We start from the raw sequence: 24312 nt of genomic DNA on the forward strand, positions 1-24312 counted from the left end.
GTTCAACCTTTGTGGAAGTCAGTGTGGCAATTCCTCAGGGATCTAGAACTAGAAATACCATTTGACCCAGCCATCCCATTACTGGGTATATACCCAAAGGACTGTAAATCATGCTGCTATAAAGACACATGCACACGTATGTTTATTGCGGTATTATTCACAATAGCAAAGCCTTGGAACCAACCCAAATGTCCAACAATGATAGACTGGATTAAGAAAATGTGGCACATATACACCATGGAATACTATGCAGCCATAACAAATGATGAGTTCATGTCCTTTGTAGGGACATGGATGAAATTGGAAATCATCATTCTCGGTAAACTATTGCAAGAACAAAAAACCAAACACCGCATATTCTCACTCATAGGTGGGAATGGAACAATGAGAACACATGGACACAGGAAGGGGAACATCACACTCTGGGGACTGTTGTGGGGTGGGGGGAGGGGGGAGGGATAGCATTGGGAGATATACCTAAAGTATAATAATAATAAATAAATAAATAAATGAAAGAAAAAAAAGAAAACATTTATGTTTATGTAGGACAAGAACAAGCATACTTAAAAGGTCATCCTTCCTGGCAATGATTTGAGTTTCTAGAGAGACATAAGGAAGAAAAAGGAAAATGGCCCCCTGTTTAGCCAGGAAGATAACCGGAAGCAATGGCAGCAATTAGTGAGTGACCCACATAATAATCAGATCCTCCTCAGAACTAAATAATCATCCTCTTGTACCAAATGTCTGTGCCCTTGGCTGAAAAAAAGCCACATTGCCCATAACCACAGACCCTTCTCAGGGACAGCTGCATCCAATGATTGTTTGATGCAGGGGGTATAAAGGTCTGTTCCCCACCCCCTAATTCAGGACAACCCTAAAGAACCACGCCAGCTCCAGTGCTCTCTACGGGATCAGTTGAGGTCTTTGTTGTGACTGTATCATGATTCAATTTTTCCTTCTGCCCAGACCTGCTTCTGGGACTCTGCCTCAAGCGCTGTTCCTGAGAGCACTTCCCAATCAACTTTCCACATGTAAATCAACCCAGGGAACTGGATGCAACAAATAGTTCAATGAAAACATTTCCACTTAACACATGTTATTACTAAAAATAGACCTTAAGCTGAATATGCTCCTCCTTAGCTATTGCTGCTGAGGTAAGATGGGGAAAGAGTCCATTAGAGAGTGTAAGGGCATCCATGTCTCTACACAATCGGAGTGTTTCCTTTACTCTGAGGAATCAGTGACATTATCAAAGAGGGTTTCTCATCCCCTCCATGTTCACAGCATTCACAAAGGCTATAACATTTCCAAGAGCATACTGCTCTCAAAGGCAAAAAATGCAGACAGAAACTCAGAGACTGAAAGATCCATAACATCAAGTGGCCACAGCCAGCAATTTACAGAGCATATTGTAGGAAAACAAAGTTTTCCTTAGCAATCAATTCATAAAGATTCAGTAGTTAATTATTACAGCCTGACTTCATTGTAGTTTACTATGTACTATACTAACTTTTACCTATTTGATCTAATATAATCTTCAAAAAAAAAAAGCCCATGGTATAGCACTACTAGTAACTCAATTTTACAAATAAAGGAATAGTCTTAAATAACAAATTGCTCATGGTACATAGCTACCTAATCGGGGAACCAAAATGTAAACCCAGAAATCTCAGTTCAGCCTCTGAAGGTCTGCACTTTATCATTCTATCACTTAATCATCCTACTTTCAGAGAACATTTTTTTTAGTAATTTATGGATAAAATAACATGTAGAATTAATAATAATGTTCTTAAAATAAGGCATGGGCATCACTAAGCAACAAGAGTGAATCAAGGACCCACAGAAGAAGGTCATCTAGAATCTGGTAAAATGTTTTCATCAGTTTCTTAGTGAAGACATCAGTGGCTGACAGCACTGATCTTGAGTGAGGGTTTACTGTACTCTTGGCTGGAATAGAGTCTTATTACACAATTCGTGTTCAGTCATTTACAGCAAAATTTCAGTTGTTGACATTGAATACCAAGATAACTAATTACCTTAGTACAATTATTAGATACATTATTTGAAAAGGTTCCACCCCATGTAACTGAAAGAATTAGGTCTGGGTATCCTGAAAGAGCAACATTAGAAAAGCAAAGCAGCACCCCTATCTTAATTAGGCTTTTTTTTTAAGTCGGTGATATGCCACAAAGTCTCTGCAACTGTTACTCCCGTCAAAGATAATTTAGGAAATGACTGACTTATGTCTAAGCATTAGAAAGAGGAGAAAGCTCAGAAAAGGCCTACTCTACCCATCCTGAACTCAAAGAAGGCTACTACATATTCCATGAGCTATCCATATGAAGTATGGTAAATGTTAACTATGGCTCCAATGAGTCTTTTTTTTGAAAATGAAGAACATATACTATATTATGTAAGATGAAAATAAAGTTTGAAAAATTATATTTTGCTCTACTCTACTTTTGTATTTTTATATATAGAATTATCACACAATTATAATCCATAAGGAAGAAAGACTGTAATTATTGCATTTACAAATGGGAAAGCAAATAAAAATATTGCCAAGATGTTCATACTGGGTAATTTCTAAATAAATGCATGTTAAAATCAAATTGATCTAGGAAAGGAGATTCCATTTTACTCTCTTGAATGAAGTTAGGGGGTCTCACTTGCCTAGAACCACTGCTTTAATTCCAGGTCATCTTTGTCCCTAAAATCATCACTTACAAGTAATATGTTCAAAGCAGGTGCTGCTCTGGTCTGTAACATGCGCTGTACTACTCACTCAAGGCACAAAGCTGGGACTACTGCTGTACCATCCCGGAAAGATTCACATACAAGAGGAGATTAGATAACGTTTCCCTCTGATTGAAACAAAAACTTTGATCTCAGGAATTGTGTTATCTGGTACTTTTTAGAATTCACAATCTTAAAGAAAGAAAAAACACAACAAGTTCCAATGAATTAATAATGGCTTGAGACTCAACGCACTGCAGCAATTTTCACTGCAGTGGTTGTTTCTTTTGTAGTCATACTTGATTAGTATTAGAAATTTGGAGGAATTGCAATATGCATGGTTTTCAAAGCCCTTTACAGAATTTCATTTTTCTCACTTGGAGAGAGTCAATGAAAAGGTAATAAGAAAAGCTCTATGGGACGTTTTTATAGGAGTGTCAGAAGCCAGTAAGCTAACTACATGAAAGAATCCAGATTGTGCAGACAGGGTTTGGAGCAGAAACACTTCAGAGACTTTATCTAGTATTTTGACTTTTATATGTCCTTGGAGAAGAAAGCGTGCTAGCTACAAAACCAAATAAGGAGGAGAAAGGAGCAAACCGTATGCTTAAGAATAATTACAGTTTCAATTTTCATATGAACTAAATGTGAAGTTTCAAAGATAAAGTGTAATAGAAATTGAGGGGGTTTGGTGTGTCTAAAATATTGGCAAGAAACAAACTTCTTATTTCCCTTGCTAGCTCATCCCAAATTTCTGCCATATGGAAGTTAGTCTGGGTAGCTTAATTGAATGCTATCAACTCCTCCACAAGTCCGTTTGCTTTTGTTTTGCACTCAGTAGAGATGAAAAATATCAGATCACAATCTCTATAAACTAAACCATCATAATTCAAGCTTGCATTCAGTGACTTATCTGACACTTCTTTAAATTTAAAACATCTCAATTATTTTAACCTCTTTTCAAGACAGTAATTCTTCTTGTTCATTGTTCTAGCAAAAATATCAAAATATCATTATCACAACAATACAAGCAATCTTGAAATATTTCATTGCCATGAAAACCATAAATGAGGTGAAAAATCTAATAATGGAAAACAATAAACACTACTATTATTATTGTGAGTGTTCAATATCATGCTTCACATAAAACTTCATTTCAATGTGATTGGCAGAGCAGGGTGATCACTTGGGCTGAGTCATATGTTCCAAATAAAATAATAGTAAGTATCTGTCCATTGCACCTTTGCCATGTGGACAGTTAAACCACCGTGGTTTAACTGACCTATAGTCACATCAGTACCTGCTACTGCTGTGGCCCCACGGTTGCTCCTTTCTTTCTCTTCATCCACCAAATCATTCTGACTACCAACCAGTACTTTTGAATCCAGGCCAGCTTGATTTGGGTGAAGTTTCTTGGTTATGTCTACGTGATGACGCTGAAATGACACAGGTCAGAGTGATTGATTTCACAAGTAAATTATCAGTCCAAAATAAATGCTTCGCAGAGATATGAAAGATTTATCACATGGCAATTCATTTCTGTATGTCTGAAACAGAACATTTGACATGTCAAAGCAAGCTACAAATTATATGTTCATCAATATATTTTGGAAACTGAGGTGTACAATTTTTGAAGCAATCTAAGTAACTAGAATAAGAAGTCATTTTAGGCATAGAAAACCATCTCCAAAGACCATTTGTGTATATTAATTTCTTCTTGTGAAGCTTATAAAATATTTTTTCTTTTAGAACATTTTTACTTAGTTTTTATTCTTATAGTTAACTAATCCAGCACTTCATTATATATTACATAATTACATATTATATAATCAAAAGCAGATTTCATTTCTGTATCATCTGTACTCTTTCTATAAAACAAATCATAACATCTACTATAAATTAAACCACATTTTTTATCAGCATTATGCGAATTTGACAAAGCTCCTTTAGTCAATTTCAGAGTAATAATTCATCATAACAATGAATTATTAAGGCACAGCATCAATGGTCCCTATAACTCATCTCACATGTAAGAGATGTCACAGCATTTGACATTATACTGACACACTGTATGCTTCAAAAGAATCATCAGATGGGAACAAAAAGTGAAGACTTCAATTGGAAATTAAACTTCCAGCACTTAATTAATTCATACCCAAGTCCAGACTAGAAGTTTGTCAATTTGAAATAAGATTACAGAATATGTGAAGATTCTCGGTATCAATATTAGCTAATCAATTATGGCCATTCAGACTAGCCATGTTGGCTCACTAAAGGATAGTATAATGGACAACTTTCCTGTAAAATTTCTCCTGTAGACCGTATATTGCATGAAATTCATTAAAAGCTTGATTTTATAAAATCAACCGCTTTTAAAGCTTGAGAAAGGCCAATAAAGAAATTAGGCTTTAGAATGATTAAATAATTCACTTGAGTTAACAAAATGAACAGTGCTGAGCCTTATGATATGAATCCTGAACTTTGGACAGTGTTCCTCATGATTGATTTCTTAAGATTTTTAATGTGGTGGACTGGATGTACGGATAGCCCTCACTCTTCACCCCTCTCTGTATCCATGTCCTTTCTATAGAATTTTGCAGTGCCCTCCTACTCTGACTTTTGGACTATCAATGTGGCTTCTTCTGGCTCAATAGGATATTGACACAGAGGCTTGAAAGAGGCTTGCACAATTGTTTTTGCTCATTCCTTAACTTCCACTATGCCATGAGGCTATGCCTAGGCTAGCTGGCTGCAGATTGAACATGAGATGGGCAGAGTTAGGTCACCCCAGCTGTCCAAGCTGAAGCAACCAACAGCCAGAGGAGCCCCAGACGTTTGGGTGAAACCAGTGTAGGTCATCTGAGACCAGCTCAAGTCAGCTGAATTCCACAGCTTCATGAGCTAAATGAATGTGATTTTGGTTTTATGCCATTATGTTTTTCTGGTGGTTATGCAGCATTGTATGCTGACAGATAACTGGTACATTCAACCACCATCTATCTATAGTATCCCAGATAATGGATGTGGTGTGAGAATACAAATATAACATGACATTCTCTCAGACTCCAAATTATTCAAACACAATTTCTTACATGGCTTATGCAGATAATTAAAATAGAGTATGGTAAGTCATTTGTAGATATTTCTCAAATTCCTTTTCTAATGACCAAGGAAGGGATCCTAGCAATACTACAAAAGACAGCTCTGAAGATCAGTTTGGATGTTGGTATTAACTAGAACTAAACCACCCTGCTTGTTTATTTTTAGCTCCTCCACAGCCCACAAAAATAGAAGACCATCACTGTAATTTTTAAAATTTATTGTCAGGCCTCTATTATCATGTAGTTTTTGGAAAGAAGCAGATTTCAGCATCCAACTACTTTCCTGATTCTGAATTACATACCTTTGAAAAGCATATTATTATTTCAAGTTATGACATGAGTATTAAATCATAGTTTCTCAGAACTGAGCAATGCAATAGATTAAAGAAGGAATAAGCTTCATGTTTGTTTATACCAAATTCAATTGAAAATATTAAAACATTGAGGGAAAGTTAAGAATTCATGCAAGTTGTGTATATTCTAATATATTCCAGACTGAAAATAAAAGAAATGCTGAGTTTATTTACTCATAAAAGGAATGTTGTGAAAGCCTGAGAGAGAAAATAGCCCCTTCATCAGAATAGGTTCTGTATTGTAAAGGTTCTGTGCTTCCTGGTGCAAACCTCTGGCACACTGGGCATTTTATAAACATATTAGTGTTTCAGTAATTAAGAGCCTCATTTTCCTGGAAACAGTTCCCACAGTGGAGTCTCTTCTTAAGTAAGCCCTGTCACATTTTCCAGTTTCTCTTTTACATTACATATTATAGCCAGGCTGCTTTTCCCAGGTCCTAACGTAAAGGGAGGTAGGTGTCTCTTAAGTTACTGACCCTGTCACACTCCCTCTTCCTTGTTTACTTAGCCCCTCCTTCTAGTTCCCTGGGTCTGCACATTATACCCTGGCATCTCTTTTCTGCTACAATAAAATTCCTACAGTGTTTCATTCTTAATTGCCCAACTGCCCTCCACTAACCCTCAATTCTTTCTCTTCCCTCTCCCCTTTCTTATCTCTCAAATTCTTCCACCATGCCTTGATAACTTTGCTTTATGGTTTGCAAACTTCACTACATGTTCAACTTCTTTTCTGAATATTGTCTCTACCTTCTTACCCTGACTAAAATCTCATTCTTCTTTGAAGACACCTCTTCTTCTGTGAATGATACTGGCTGCTTATTCTTTCTCATCCCTGTTACCCTTAAGTGGAGGATCCCCTTCCCTGAGTGTTGTCTGTTGCAACCTTACCTCCTTGCAAAACTTGTCTGCTACTTTGATATTCCCGTCGTCTAGCTGTGTGCCGTCTCCCTTCTTGTTGGTATCATCTATCTACTACTATCCATGCATTTTTCATAAAAAGGCTTTGACACCTGGACTGTTGTCTTTTCTAGCCTCAGCATCGCCATGATCTTGGACAATATCCATAGCTACATAAACATTCTATCTTATTCATCCCTGGATCTCCTTACTACAAATGAACTTCTCATTTTTTCTACCTCATGCTTTCAGTCCCAAGATCACATCTGAAGTCTATCATCAGCTGAAATATTTCCACCTCCAGTATTAAGTATGTTCCTCTTTCTCTTCGTCTCCTATCCTCAAGTTTATTCTTTCCACTCCAGCCAAATCTCCTTCTCCAAGACTGCTTTTTCCACAGTTTCTGCCAAGGCTATTCGTGGACCTCACTGGGATCTGAGATCCACTGATCCCTCTACTTTCTCTATATCCATCACCCCCTTGCTCTTTTTCCTTTCTTCTCTATCCAGCATCCATTTCTGCTCAGAAACTTCAATCTGGCCAATAACCTGCCAGACTTCAACTTGTTTTACCTCTCAGCAGCATCTGACATGTCTGGTCACCTCCTTCTTTTGGCTTCTGATGTTCCTCCTTCCACTCTGAGTGCTTATTCTTAGTCTCCTTTGCTGGAGTGTCCTTCTTTACCCAAACATTGCGTGTCAAGAGGTCTCAAGGTTCTGTTATTCTCCCAGTTTTCTTTTTTCCATTCCTAGATAATTTCAGCAATCATGTGGCTTGATCTACCACCTGTGTGTTTATGACTCCAGCGGGGAGGTAGAGATTTATGAAATGAGATGAGGTGTAGAGAGGCAGAAGCTTGCATGCCTTAGTAAGCACTCTGGACTCTAATTCTAATGTCCTTTCAGGTCCACAATCTCATCACTCTTCCTTTCTGTCTGAAGGCTTGGCTATTCTGTTTGCCTAGGACATTCTTAGTAAAATATCCCCCTTAATATTAAGAAGTCTTGGGTTCCTGCAAGTGTCACTCACTGTATAAACCTTAGCCAGTGCCCTATTTTTTAGTCTTTGTGCACCTTGTACTTCTACTATAATGCAATTTTTATAATTACAATCAAATAATAGCTGTTTTCATGTTTAATGTCTATCTCCCTGGCTAAAATAAAACTCCCTGAAAGTAAAAACTATGCATGCCCTGTTCACTGTCTTGAGCTCTTATCTCAGGGTTTTAAATATAGTAGGCATTAAATAACTACATATTAAATAAATAGGAAAATTCATGAATAAAACATGACTTAATTTTTATGACTTTTTCTTTAGCCAGTTATCAATGGCCACTGTATAGTCACACTCACATGCATAAGCAAGTTTGTGTATATCATCACTCCTAACAGTACTGCTTATAATTATATATTGGTAGATAAAATGCAGTTACATTTTACCTGGTTTTATCCAAAAAAACCACATATTTCAAACCCTGTGCTTTTAAATAAACTCATTACTGAAATCATGCAGAACTGTATTCATACAGTATCCCATATAGCTCTGAATCAAATTACATTGGTCAACTATCTATGGAAGTTATAAATCTGAGAATTGTTATGTTAGAGAAAGTGAGAATTGAGAACTAAGTGTGTAAACACAGTGGCCCCTATTACCCTAGGCATGAGAATGTGGCCTGACAACAACTGGAGAAATAAAATCCTCTGTCAGGTCCTGCTTCTGTGATGTCAAGTCTTCAACATGAAGGTTGGGTCCAGAGGAAAATGAGAAAATTAAAATGTTTGCAAAGAATGGAGAGGAACGTAGATAAATTTGAACTGCCATGCATCAGGCCTCTGTGACCACACTGTAGTTGTACTTCAAAAATAAGGTTCTGTTTATTCTACATAATTTCCATTTAACTTGTTATTAGAAATGAATCATTACAATCCTGTCTGCTAATTTGAAATGACTATTAAATTATTTTTATGTTATTCTTGGCTTGTATTTTGCATGTTGTTTTTATTGTTCCTGCTAAAGGTAATGATGCAATTATAATGTACTGAATATTTGTCTCACAAACAAAGAAAGGAACAAATAAATATTACCAAAAAAAGTTAACCAAGATGTCCACAAAAAAATTGGAAAGAGCTCTTCAAATCTCTTTCATCTCATACCTAAGGCCATGCTGTTGAATAAAATCATACTTTTTCAATTTATTGAGATTCCTAGCTCATGATTGTATTTATTTGTGCCCCTTCTCCCCAAGGGCAAATGGGCTTGTTTTTCCTTAGAGAGCTACAAAGGACCTCTCTTAGCCAGGGACTAAACATCACTCATATTTAAAGCAACTTGAAGTATCCTAGATAATGTACTTTACTTTTTACTTTGTAAAAAAATCAATCCTCTCCTGACTAAAAAAAGCAACCTCCCTCTCTGCTTATATAAACACTGCTACTTTCCACTGCCTGTACTTTTTCACTTCAGAAAGTACATTTAAGTGAAGAAATTTCAAGTGATATTTGAGAAGAAATCTCTCATTAACTAACTTTCTTCCAGAGAATTAAATTCTACTTAAAATAAGAACAATGACAATAATTCAGAGACTATACATAAATAAAAGAGAATAAAAATCGAATCACATCAAATACAGGCTTGCTGAGGATATGCAAATAATCATTGTAGAAAAACATTCTGTATGTAATCTGTCTCCTACTGTGTGTGTGTGTGTCTCTGTGTGTGTGTGTCTGTGAGTGTGTTCTCTTCTGTTTGTTATATAGTTGAATCACCATAAATAATTTAGAAGATGATCAAGTGTTTTTATAAAAACTAATTAATTCATCATTGTGCATTATAAAGGTCCATAACATAATAGAGGCAAATATTTTTTTAAAAAGCAAGAATATAAACTGTGAAAAATAATCTAAAACTGATCATCCATATAGACAGTCATCTCTTTTGGGCAATATTCTGAGGTTTCCTACAATGATCCATACATACTCAAACTGCCCTTTCTGCACAGAATGTCTTCTTTATACCAATTCAAAGAGATGCTTCTGAGCTTGTTCAGCCCTATCCCAAAGACATGCTATCTTTTGACCCTTTCCTGTCCCTTGCAGCCTTATGTTGTTTACAGAGGGTTTGCTCAAGCCTGTGTTTGGCAGGCCTTGGTTCATCAGCTCATCAGAAGCTCATTTCCCCTTTTCTGCTCCTCCTGGAGCTTTAGGCTATGACCTTCCCAGGTGAGAGTCCTTGCTGGCATCACTTACCCTCTTTGGTTAGTGCTCCTCTTCCCCGAATCATTCACACCCTCTTATTCCAATATGACCTTGCTGGCTTGGACTGGGCTGGCAGTTGATCAGGAACTTCACCAGCAGTCACAGGTGTTTGCATGTGGCTTGACACTAAGACATTCTTGGGCCCAATAGTGGTTAACAAGAGGGCAGAATCTTTCTTCTGTGCTTATTCCAAGTACCTCCAGAAAGTCAGACATTTAAAAGAGTTGGTATCTACCCTGAACTTTTCTTGGGTCGGAGGACAGACAGTAGGCCTACGGAAAAGAAAGATGCCTGAATCTATTTCCCTAGTTGCTCTAATAAGAGAAGACAGCACCCAATCTCAATCCTACAAAGACCTCTTCTTCTTCCTGGACTGGCTGGGACCAGACCCAAGAAAAACCACCCTTGCTGTAACTGATTAGAAATCATCTCACATATCATATATCAAAGATCTTACTGGGTCCTATGGGAAAGAAATTCTTCATTACTATTAAGATTATTTTATACTTCACTTTCAAGATATGTTTCAAGAATATATCAAGCATTAAAGTAAGAGATTAACAGCACTCATATTTCAGATATAGATTTCACTTGTATCTTCCTCTATTTTCCCTGATGAAAACTGGAATCTAGGTAATTTGATATCTAGAAGTCCCACCATCTTGATTTATGTTGATTTAATCACCCTCTTGGAAAAAATCAAATCCTAGTTCATGGATGCAGGAAGAACTCAATATAATCACATACTTTGATTGAAATGAGTTGAAGAATTTTCATCTACAATGAAAATTGTATGTGAAGGTGGAGAACCTCTCACATACTTCCATCAAGCTCAAATCAATGTGCTTCTTGCTACTCTAACATTCTGTGAATTTAGCCAAAGACGAAATGAAGATTTGAAGCAAGGCTTAGCCAACACTTCTTACTTTAAAATGAGGTCTGAATAGACAGCTAATCTGTACAATTATTATTCTTAAGGAGATAAACAAAAATTCCTTCTGCCCTCAAAGATGTTAGCCTTGTCACTCCAGATATTGGACAATCATGCAAAATAATTTACGATTTTAGAGACGCTGTGGCAAGTGCCTCCTCTTCAAAATGCCAAAGTTGGCTTACTCAAAATTCTGATGTAATGCACACTGGAGTAGCTCTTTGTGTAGAGATAAATCTTCTTCCTTATTTTGTCTTCCTGAAAATTTGGAAGTAATTAATTTGCATGATTATCGTCATAACTTTCATAGCTCCTATTTTAATGAGAAATCATAACTCTTAGAGTCTGTAAGTGTAATCTGTGGCCAAAGGGCAGGAAAATTAATCTTATTTTAAATTATGAAAACAGAAATTACAGTGGAATCAACTATGTGACACATATTTTGTTAGATGAGCTTTTGGTTAAATTAGTTTTGAATTAGTGGACATATGAATAGCATTTGAACAGTGTCCAGCAGGGCAACAGTGGCTGCAGATGACAGATGGGAACTGTGGTGTACTTTATAATAGGTCTGTCTGTATCTAGGAAAATTATTCTCAATTCATTTCTTAAAAATTACCTTTGAAATCATCTTAGCCTTCTGGGTATTAAAATACAGGCTTTCACATGAGTCTTTAAAAGGTATATGTCCTGGCAATCTGATTTAAAACATTGCTGTATTATTATTTGAACTAGAAAGGATTTTGATGAGTATGACTCATCTCACTATTTCTTCAAGCCTTCAAATTACTGTATATAAATTATCAAATAGCATTCTTGCTACCAAAGTGTTGCTAAAATATAAAATGCGTACTCTGTTGTGAATAGGTGCCCCACATAGGATGTGGTCCTTGGAGCCTGCTTTCTATCTCCTCAGCTCAACTTAAGCCTGGCAACATTTCTTTGAAACCCCTTCCCATAAAGGTTGCTCTTCTTACCTCCTCTAATTCACAAGCCCTATTTCTGATCCCCCTTTTAAGGCATTGTCTGGCACCACCAACCAACACCTTTTCGAAATTTCTATAGATCCAGGCATGGCCCTTCATCTTCAGGATCCTTCTCCATTTTGCCCAGAATGGCCTCTAGCTCATGTTCTCCTGTTTTCTTTCCCTCTCCAAACATGACATCAACAGACCTTAATGTTCACACCACTGTTGAACTTCTTTTTAGTCTTTTTTAGCCTCTTGTAAGTACAATCAGAACATGGACCTCATTGTTCGTCAGAATTTCTCCATCCTCACAATCTTGGATTCTAACACTCTCCTCTGTGCTCTCACTTGCTGCTACTAACACTGCTCTTCCCTCTAGGTCTTATTTTTTGGGGGCGTTGTTTTGGTTTTATTTTTTATCAAAGCAACACATTCACGTTGTAATAAATCAAACAGTGCAGAAGAGTTAGAAGGGAAAGCAAAAGCCTCTTGTCCCAACATTTCCAATCCCCCAAAGCAACTTCTTTCTTACTATTTTTGCTTTTTAGTTTTGCTGGAGGCTACATCTGTAACACTTACTTTGCTCATCGTGACTTACCAGCTTAAATTACTAGCTTTCAAATGTTAACATAAAAGATAAAGATTTAGTTAATTTATACCAACTCATTCCCTTTCCATTGTTGTATGATCATTCATTCATTCAGCAAGTATACAATGAGCAACAACTATGCAAAGGTAAAGGTATTGGGGATATGGTACTAAGAAAGAAGAGGCAAAGAATTCCCTGCCCTCCTTGCGTTTACATCCTGTGTGTGTGAGTTGGGATTAGGGGTGAGGTGGCAGGGAGGAAGAACCAATAATAAATACATCAGGAAAATACACAGAATGAGTTCAATGGGAAAAAATGAAACAGAGAAGTGGATAGACAAGGTAAAGTAGGGCAAGAAGGTTGCAATTTTAGATAGTTTGACATTTGAGCAAAGATTTGAATGAGAAGATTTTTCATTATATTTGAGCAAAGATCTGAATTAAAAAACGTCGTTTTATTTGATTACATTTGTATCTTCAAATACACTTGAACCCCCTCTCACTTTTTCATTTATTTTTACCTATTGGCTTCTTCCCTGCCTCACTTGTTTCCCTACCCAAGAGGCTTTAAAACCTGCATATTAACAACTTTCTTACTGTGGCTATCAGATATCAGATCCTCAATTTCCATTCTACTCCCTTTGCCAATTTCTTCTGTCTGTCTCTCTCTTTCTCTCACTCTCTCTCTTCTCACCCTCTCTCTGTCTCTCTCTTCACTCATCCCCAGAAGTAGCAAGCTCATTGCTGGTTTAAAAGCAAAAAAAAACTTGAAATTTTCTATTTGTTTCTGACATACATTCATGTTACCTGGTGACATGTGGTTCCTCAGTGTTGCTCAGTTTTTCCAAGGATCTCTGCTTCCCTTCCTTTTGAGGGGTCCATGGAAGATATTTCAAGCCTTTTTCTCTTTCATCAAAGCTCACAACGGAAATCCGGCATTCCTCATTTTAGAATGTTACTCAATCACTTAATTAATTGAGATGGTGGCCATCTGAAATCAATTCCCATAGCTCTCCTTCTCTTTCCTTAGAAACAACACTTGATTTCTTCTGTTTCTTACTGACTCACAAAATGTCCAGTCCTTTTTCCAATGTGAGTGCCTCCCCCTTGGAATATGACCCTTTCTCTTGCACTCTTCCCATGACATACTTAATCAATCATTCTTCCAACCTCTTATGTATTCTCTGACTCTCCTCCTCCATTGCCTCATTCATTTCGGGCACTGTGCGCCAGCCGAAGAAGGGCGAGGCATTGCCTCACTCAGGAAGCACAAGAGGTCAGGGAGTTCCCTTTCCTAGTCAAAGAAAGGGGTGACAGATGGCGCCTGGAAAATCGGGTCACTCACACCTGAATACTGCACTTTTCCGATGGGCTTAAAAACTGGCGCACCAGGAGATTATATCCCGCACCTGGCTCAGAGGGTCCTATGCCCACAGAGTCTCACTGATTGCTAGCACAGCAGTCTGAGATCAAACTGCAAGGCGGCAGCGAGGCTGGGGGAGGGCCGCCCACCATTGCCCAGGCTTGCTTAGGTAAACAAAGCAGCCGGGAAGCTCGAACTGGGTGGAGCCCACCACAGCTCAAGGAGGCCTGCCTGCCTCTGTAGGCTCCACCTCTGGGGGCAGGGCACAGACAAACAAAAAGACAGCAGTAACCTCTGCAGACTTAAATGTCCCTGTCTGACAGCTTTGAAGAGAGCAGTGGTTCTCCCAGCACGCAGCTGGAGATCTGAGAACGGGCAGACTGCCTCCTCAAGTGGGTACCTGACCCCTGACCCCCAAGCAGCCTAACTGGGAGGCACTCCCCAGCAGAGGCAGACTGACACCTCACACAGACCTGCAGCTGAGGGTCCTGTCTGTTAGAAGGAAAACTAACAAACAGAAAGGACATCCACACCAAAAACCCATCTGTACGTCACCATCATCAAAGACCAAAAGTAGATAAAACCACAAAGATGGGGAAAAAACAGAGCAGAAAAACTGGAAACTCTAAAAAGCAGAGCACCTCTCCTCCTCCAAAGGAACGCAGTTCCTCACCAGCAACGGAACAAAGCTGGACGGAGAATGACTTTGACGAGCTGACAGAAGAAGGCTTCAGACGATCAAATTACTCCGAGCTACGGGAGGATATTCAAACCAAAGGCAAAGAAGTTGAAAACTTTGAAAAAAATTTAGAAGAATGTATAACTAGAATAACCAATACAGAGAAGTGCTTAAAGGAGCTAATGGAGCTGAAAACCAAAGCTCGAGAACTACGTGAAGAATGCAGAAGCCTCAGGAGCCGATGCGATCAACTGGAAGAAAGGGTATCAGCGATGGAAGATGAAATGAATGAAATGAAGCAAGAAGGGAAGTTTAGAGAAAAAAGAATAAAAAGAAACGAGCAAAGCCTCCAAGAAATATGGGACTATGTGAAAAGACCAAATCTACGTCTGATTGGTGTACCTGAAAGTGACGGGGAGAATGGAACCAAGTTAAAAAACACTCTGCAGGATATTATCCAGGAGAACTTCCCCAATCTAGCAAGGCAGGCCAACATTCAGATTCAGGAAATACAGAGAACACCACAAAGATACTCCTCGAGAAGAGCAACTCCAAGACACATAATTGTCAGATTCACCAAAGTTGAAATGAAGGAAAAAATGTTAAGGGCAGCCAGAGAGAAAGGTCCGGTTACCCTCAAAGGGAAGCCCATCAGACTAACAACAGATCTCTCGGCAGAAACTCTACAAGCCAGAAGAGAGTGGGGGCCAATATTCAACATTCTTAAAGAAAAGAATTTTCAACACAGAATTTCACATCCAGCCAAACTAAGCTTCATAAGTGAAGGAGAAATAAAATACTTCACAGACAAGCGAATGCTGAGAGATTTTGTCACCACCAGGCCTGCCCTAAAAGAGCTCCTGAAGGAAGCACTAAACATGGAAAGGAAAAAGCGGTACCAGCCGCTGCAAAATCATGCCAAAATGTAAAGACCAGCGAGACTAGGAAGAAACTGCATCAACTAACGAGCAAAATAACCAGCTAACATCATAATGACAGGATCAAATTCACACATAACAATATTAACTTTAAATGTAAATGGACTAAATGCTCCAATCAAAAAACACAGACTGGCAAATTGGATAAAGAGTCAAGACCCATCAGTGTGCTGTATTCAGGAAAGCCATCTCACATGCAGAGATACACATAGGCTCGAAATAAAGGGATGGAGGAAGATCTACCAAGAAAATGGAAAACAAAAAAAGGCAGGCATTGCAATCCTAGTCTCTGATAAAACGGACTTTAAACCAACAAAGATCAAAAGAGACAAAGAAGGCCATTACATAATGGTAAAGGGATTAATTCAACAAGAAGAGCTAACTATCCTAAATATACATGCACCCAATACAGGAGCACCCAGATTCATAAAGCAAGTCCTGAGTGACCTACACAGAGACTTAGACTCCCACACATTAATAATGGGAGACTTTAACACCCCACTGTCAACATTAGACAGATCAACGAGACAGAAAGTCAACAAGGATACCCAGGAATTGAACTCAGCTCTGCACCAAGCAGACCTCATAGACATCTACAGAACTCTCCACCCCAAATCAACAGAATATACATTTTTTTCAGCACCACATCACACCTATTCCAAAATTGACCACATACTTGGAAGTAAAGCTCTCCTCAGCAAATGTAATAGAACAGAAATTATAACAAACTATCTCTCATATCACAGTGCAATCAAACTAGAACTCAGGATTAAGAATCTCACTCAAAACCGCTCAACTAAATGGAAACTGAACAACCTGCTCCTGAATGACTACTGGGCACATAACAAAATGAAGGCAGAAATAAAGATGTTCTTTGAAACCAATGAGAACCAAGACACAACATACCAGAATCTCTGGGATGCATTCAAAGCAGTGTGTAGAGAGAAATTTATAGCACTAAATGCCCACAAGAAAAAGCAGGAAGGATCTAAAATTGACACCCTAACATCACAATTAAAAGAACTAGAAAAGCAGAGCAAACACATTCAAAAGCTAGCAGAAGGCAAGAAATAACTAAGATCAGAGCAGAACTCAAGGAAATAGGGACACAAAAAACCCTCCAAAAAATTAATGAATCCAGGAGCTGGTTTTTTGAAAGGATCAACAAAATTGATAGACCGCTAGCAAGACTAATAAAGAAAAAAAGAAAGAAGAATCAAATAGATGCAATAAAAAATGATAAAGGGGATATCACCACTGATCCCACAGAAATACAAACTACCATCAGAGACTACTACAAATACCTCTACACAAATAAACTAGAAAATCTAGAAGAAATGGATAAATTCCTCGACACATACACTCTCCCAAGACTAAACCAGGAAGAAGTTGGATCTCTGAATAGACCAATAACAGGAGCTGAAATTGTGGCAATAATCAATAGCTTACCAACCAAAAAGAGTCCAAGACCAGATGGATTCACAGCCGAATTCTACCAGAGGTACAAGGAGGAACTGGTACTATTCCTTCTGAAACTATTCCAATCAATAGAAAAAGAGGGAATCCTCCCTAACTCATTTTATGAGGCCAGCATCATCCTGATACCAAAGCTGGGCAGAGACACAACCAAAAAAGAGAATTTGAGACCAATAGCCTTGATGAACATTGATGCAAAAATCCTCAATAACATACTGGCAAACTGAATCCAGCAGCACATCAAAAAGCTTATCCACCATGATCAAGTGGGCTTCATCCCTGGGATGCAAGGCTGGTTCAATATACGCAAATCAATAAATGTAATCCAGCATATAAACAGAACCAAAGACAAAAACCACATGATTATCTCAACAGATGCAGAAAAGGCCTTTGACAAAATTCAACAACACTTCATGCTAAAAACTCTCAATAAATTAGGTATTGATGGGACACATCCCAAAATAATAAGAGCTATCTATGACAAACCCACAGCCAATATCATACTGAATGGACAAAAACTTGAAGCATTCCCTTTGAAAACCGGCACAAGACAGGGATGCCCTCTCTCACCACTCCTATTCAACATAGTGTTAGAAGTTCTGGCCAGGGCAATTAGGCAGGAGAAGGAAATAATGGGTATTCAATTAGGAAAAGAGGAAGTCAAATTGTCCCTGTTTGCAGATGACATGATGGTACATCTAGAAAACCCCATTGTCTCAGCCCAAAATCTCCTTAAGCTGATAAGCAACTTCAGCAAAGTATCAGGTTACAAAATCAATGTACAAAAATCACAAGCATTCTTATACACCAACAACAGACAAACAGAGAGCCAAATCATGAGTGAACTCCCATTCACAATTGCTTCAAAGAGAATAAAATACCTAGGAATCCAACTTACAAGGGACGTGAAGGACCTCTTCAAGGAGAACTACAAACCACAGCTCAATGAAATAAAAGAGGATACAAACAAATGGAAGAACATTCCATGCTCATGGGTAGGAAGAATCAATATCATGACAATGGCCATACTGCCCAAGGTAATTTACAGATTCAATGCCATCCCCATCAAGCTACCAATGACTTTCTTCACAGAATTGGAAAAAACTACTTTAAAGTTCATATGGAACCAAAAAAGAGCCCGCATCGCCAAGTCAATCCTAAGCCAAAAGAACAAAGCTGGAGGCATCACGCTACCTGACTTCAAACTATACTATAAGGCTACAGTAACCAAAACAGTGTGGTACTGGTACCAAAACAGCGTGGTACTGGTACCAAAACAGAGATATAGATCAATGGAACAGAACAGAGCCCTCAGAAATAACGCCACATATCCACAACTATCTGATCTTTGACAAACCTGAGAAAAACAAGCAATGGGGAAAGGATTCCCTGTTTAATAAATGGTGCTGGGAAAACTGGCTAGCCATATGTAGAAAGCTGAAACTGGATCCCTTCCTTACACCTTATACAAAAATCAATTCAAGATGGATTAAAGACTTAAACATTAGACCTAAAACCATAAAAACCCTAGAAGAAAACCTAGGCATTACCATTCAGGACATAGGCATGGGCAAGGACTTCATGTCTAAAACACCAAAAGCAATGGCAACCAAAGCCAAAATTGACAAATGCGATCTAATTAAACTAAAGAGCTTCTGCACAGCGAAAGAAACTACCATCAGAGTGAACAGGCAACCTACAGAATGGGAGAAAATTTTTGCAACCTACTCATCTGACAAAGGGCTAATATCCAGAATCTACAATGAACTCAAACAAATTTACAAGAAAAAAACAAACAACCCCATCAAAAAGTGGGTGAAGGACACGAACAGACACTTCTCAAAAGAAGACATTTATGCAGCCAAAAAACAGATGAAAAAATGTTCACCATCACTGGCCATCAGAGAAATGCAAATCAAAAGCACAATGAGATACCATCTCACACCAGTTAGAATGGCAATCATTAAAAAGTCAGGAAACAACAGGTGCTGGAGAGGATGTGGAGAAATAGGAACACTTTTACACTGTTGGTGGGACTGTAAACTAGTTCAACCATTGTGGAAGTCAGTGTGGTGATTCCTCAGGGATCTAGAACTAGAAATACCATTTGACCCAGCCATCCCATTACTGGGTATATACCCAAAGGACTATAAATCATGCTGCTATAAAGACACATGTACATGTATGTTTATTGCAGCATTACTGACAATAGCAAAGACTTGGAACCAAGCCAAATGTCCAACAATGATAGACTGGATTAAGAAAATGTGGCACATATACACCATGGAATACTATGCAGCCATAAAAAATGATGAGTTCATGTCCTTTGTAGGGACATGGATGAAATTGGAAATCATCATTCTCAGTAAACTATTGCAAGAACAAAAAACCAAACACCGCATATTCTCACTCATAGGTGGAAATTGAACAATGAGAACACATGGACACAGGAAGGGGAACATCACACTTTGGGGACTGTTGTGGGGTGGGGGGAAGGCGGAGGGATAGCATTGGGAGATACACCTAATGCTAGATGACGAGTTAGTGGGTGCAGCGCACCAGCATGGCACATGTATACATATGTAACTAACCTGCACATTGTGCACATGTACCCTAAAACTTAAAGTATAATAATAATAAATAAATTAAAAAAAGCTTCTTTGTGTATTTCATTATTGAAACACAATCACGTAAATATAATAAACAGATATGTCAGGGAAAAAAAAACAGAACTCTCATGCAACTTATAGAAAATTCTCCCTCAACTGAGTCATTTGTTCATACAAACTATAATAACAGCTAACATTTATTTTGTGCTTACTAAGTGTCAGACATTATTCTAAGCTGTCACATGTATCAGCATATTGAAATCTTTGGCATTTTTTTTTCTAAGCATTTGTCAAGGGCATTTTCAGGAAAAAAAAAGGTTCTAATTTGTCACCATATTGTTCATGTGATTTTCACCATATTTTGGAAGAATCAGTGTACTTCCATGATATGTAGCTTTTTCTTTATTGCTACTTTTTTTGTTGTTTTTTTTTTGAGATGGAGTCTCACTCTGTCGCCCAGGCTAGAGTGCAGCGGCGCGATCTTGGCTCACTACAACCTCTGCTTGCCAGGTTCAAGCGATTCTCCTGCCTCAGGTTCCCGAGTAGCTGGGATTACAGGTGTCCGCCACCATGCCTGGCTTTTTTTTTTTTTTTTTTTTTAGTAGAGATGGGGTTTCACCCTGTTAGCCAGGATGGTCTCGATCTCCTGACCTCATGATCTGCCCACCTCGGCCTCCCAAAGCGCTGGGGTTACAAGCGTGAGCCACCTCGCCCGGCCATTTTTTTTTAAAACTCGTAAGAGTTAACATTAATTTTGGTGAATCTTAAATGTTATGCAGTATTGGGTTGAGTATACCATAATTTTATACAGTGCTGAAAAACTATAGACAAGTATCTTCATATTCTCGTTGCTCAGTTTTAAAATATATTGTTAATCATTATGGTTTCATTTTCCCAGTGGCTAATATCACATAACATGGCGAAGTTTTTTGTCACTATGAGTGTTTGTAAATTTTCATTTCAATCATTTTTATGATTTCAAATTTTTGCCTTACATTTTGATGGGTATGTTTCGTTCATCTGTTTTTTTTTTTCCTCCTAGTACCAGAAGTGTGAAAACTGTCAGGTTTTTTTAAACGGTTCTCTTTTGCTTATAAGTACAATATTTTATTTACAATACTATATAATACTTTCATGAAATGCACAAATAATAAGGACACAGCTCAATGACTTGATATAAATTGAATGTACCATGCAACCATTATGCAGATCTGGAAATAGAATATTAGTAATCCCAGCAGCTCCTTCATGCCTCAACCTTGTCACATTTCCAGTGCCTTTCCCCCAAAGCTAATCCTCATCCTGACACCTAGTATCATAGTTTAATTTTCTCCCCTGTTTGGGAACTTTATATGCTTTGAATCATATAATATATTCTTTTGTGTCTGGCTTCCTTCTTTATATCCATAGCATCATTCCATTGTATGGATAAACCAAAATGCATTTACTTACTCTACTAATGAAGAATATTTGAGTAATTTCCAAGTATTAGCTGTTACAAATAATGCTTTTGTGAATATTCCTGTTCATGTCTTTTTGTGCACATGTCACACATTTCTATTCAGTGCACATATGAATACGTTGCTGTAGACATGTCAGTGCTGGGTCACATGACAGCTTTAGTAGAACTTGCAAACAGTTTCCCAGAGTAATACACTCTCTACACGGGTACGTGAAGTAGCAGTTTCTCCATATTCTTGCTAAGACTTGGTACTCTCAGTCTATTTAACCATTCTAGTGGATTTGGTGTTGTTCATGTTATCTCCTCATTGGTTTAATTTGCATTTCCCAGATGACTGATGAGATTAAATAAATTTTCAATATTATATTGCTCATTGGAAGTAGTTATTGTAAAATACCTAATTTGTGAAGTAACTATTTGAGATTTTGCCCACTTTGTCTATTGTGCTATTTGTATTTTTGTATTGACTGATAACATTTATTTATATATTCTGAATACAAATTTTTTTTGGTATCTCTTATCTATTTTGCAGATAGCTTCCTCTGCTTTGTAGCTTGCGTTTTCACTTCCTTAATGTTGTCTCTAGTAATCTTTAATCCACAGGTTGTTTTCAGTAATTCTAAAAGTTGCTTGTCCATCTTGTGAGATTTGGTTTTGTTTAAACTAGTTAATACAATGTTCAAAGAACTTAACCAGGTTCATTGAATCTGCAGCTTAACAATTCCCTGACATCAAGGGTGCCACTGTGCACCCCTAGGTGGGGTTTCCAGCCTCAGAGACACTCAGTCTCTGGCAAGTAAAAACAAGATCCAGTAGCCACAACTGCCCATTAACTTTGAGTTAACAGTGATTATAAACAGCTACCAGCTTTATGAGAAAGAAAGAAACAACCAGACTTTATGTAACTCCTGATGAAAATACATCATGCTCTCTATGGAGTAATCTTCCTAAAATATCAAATCTGAATCTATCAAGCCTCAAGATTTAACTGTCAGTTCTCAGGAAAATAAGACAGAAGAACGTTTTGGGAGGAAGATCGCTCACAGGCAAAACAATCCTAGAACACATGATGTCTAGAAAAGACTATATCTAGTACATATGACATGTAGTAAACAGAAAAGAAATGGATAAATAAGAAAATCCTGTAAAGTGTAAGGAATCTAGTAATAGGAGATATTTGGAAAACAACAAAATGCATTAAAATATCACCAGTTAATTCCAGTTTCTGCATGAGTGGCTGTATGTAACTGGCAAAAGGAAAATCATTTCTACTCCTGTTCACTTGTGTCCATAGGAATACAATCTGCAACATTCATGCTGTGGTAAACTCTATAAAACAAATACATTGAATCTGTAAATTACCTTGGGAAGGATGGCCATTTTCATGATATTGATTCTTCCTCCCCATGAGCATGGAATGTTCTTCCATTTGTTTGTATCCTCTTTTATTTCCTTGAGCAGTGGTTTGTAGTTCTCCTTGAAGAGGTCTTTCACATTCCTTGTAAGTTGGATTCCTAGGTATTTTATTCTCTTTCAAGCAATTGTGAATGGGAGTTCACTCATGATTTGGCTCTCTGTTTGTCTGTTATTGATGTATAAGAATGCTTGTGATTTTTGCACATTGATTTTGTATCCTGAGACTTTGCTGAAGTTGCTTATCAGCTTAAGGAGATTTTGGGCTGAGACAATGGGGTTTTCTAGATATACTATCATGTCATCTGCAAACAGGGACAATTTGACTTCCTCTTTTCCTAATTGAATACCCTTGATTTCCTTCTCCTGCCTAATTGCCCTGGCCAGAACTTCCAACACTATGTTGAATAGAAGTGGTGAGAGAGGGCATCCCTGTCTTGTGCCGGTTTTCAAAGGGAATGCTTCCAGTTTTTGCCCATTCAGTATGATATTGGCTGTGGGTTTGTCATAAATAGCTCTTATTATTTTGAGATACGTCCCATCAATTCCTAATTTAATGAGAGTTTTTAGCATGAAGGGTTGTTGAATTTTGTCAAAGGCCTTTTCTGCATCTATTGAGATAATCATGTGGTTTTTTCTTTGGTTCTGTTTATATGCTGGATTACATTTATTGATTTGCGTATATTGAACCAGCCTTGCATCCCAGGGATGAAGCCCACTTGATCATGGTGGATAAGCTTTTTGATGTGCTGCTGGATTCTGTTTGCCAGTATTTTATTGAGGATTTTTGCATCAATGTTCATCAAGGCTATTGGTCTCAAATTCTCTTTTTTGGTTGTGTCTCTGCCAGGCTTTGGTATCAGGATGATGCTGGCCTCATAAAATGAGTTAGGGAGGATTCCCTCTTTTTCTATTGATCGGAATAGTTTCAGAAGGAATGGTACCAGCTCCTCCTTGTACCTCTGGTAGAATTCGGCTGTGAACCCATCTGGTCCTGGACTTTTTTTGGTTGGTAAGCTATTGATTATTGCCACAATTTCGGAGCCTGTTATTGCCATCCCCATCAAGCTACCAATGACTTTCTTCACAGAATTGGAAAAAACTACTTTAAAGTTCATATGGAACCAAAAAAGAGCCTGCATCGCCAAGTCAATCCTAAGCCAAAAGAACAAAGCTGGAGGCATCACACTACCTGACTTCAAACTATACTACAAGGCTACAGTAACCAAAACAGCATGGTACTGGTACCAAAACAGAGATATAGATCAATGGAACAGAACAGAGCCCTCAGAAATAATGCCACATATCTACAAGTATCTGATCTTTGACAAACCTGAGAAAAACAAGAAATGGGGAAAGGATTCCCTATTTAATAAATGGTGCTGGGAAAACTGGCTAGCCATATGTAGAAAGCTGAAACTGGATCCCTTCCTTACACCTTATACAAAAATCAATTCAAGATGGATTAAAGACTTACATGTTAGACCTAAAACCATAAAAACCCTAGAAGAAAACCTAGGCATTACCATTCAGGACATAGG

General features: G+C 37.9%; 1 protein-coding gene across 1 annotated transcript in view; it reads right to left on the minus strand.

Moving 5' to 3' along the window:
- The window catches only part of THEMIS (thymocyte selection associated), a 214344-nt gene that overhangs the window by 13336 nt on the left and 176696 nt on the right, over positions 1 to 24312 (minus strand). Inside the window, exon 5 of the mRNA XM_003776918.5 lies at positions 4037 to 4172. Within this exon, the coding sequence (XP_003776966.1) occupies positions 4037 to 4172 (136 nt within the window). The remainder of the gene's footprint in view (positions 1 to 4036; positions 4173 to 24312) is intronic.

The sequence above is a fragment of the Pongo abelii genome, chromosome 5, assembly GCF_028885655.2.
Source record: "Pongo abelii isolate AG06213 chromosome 5, NHGRI_mPonAbe1-v2.0_pri, whole genome shotgun sequence".
Taxonomy (NCBI): domain Eukaryota; kingdom Metazoa; phylum Chordata; class Mammalia; order Primates; family Hominidae; genus Pongo; species Pongo abelii.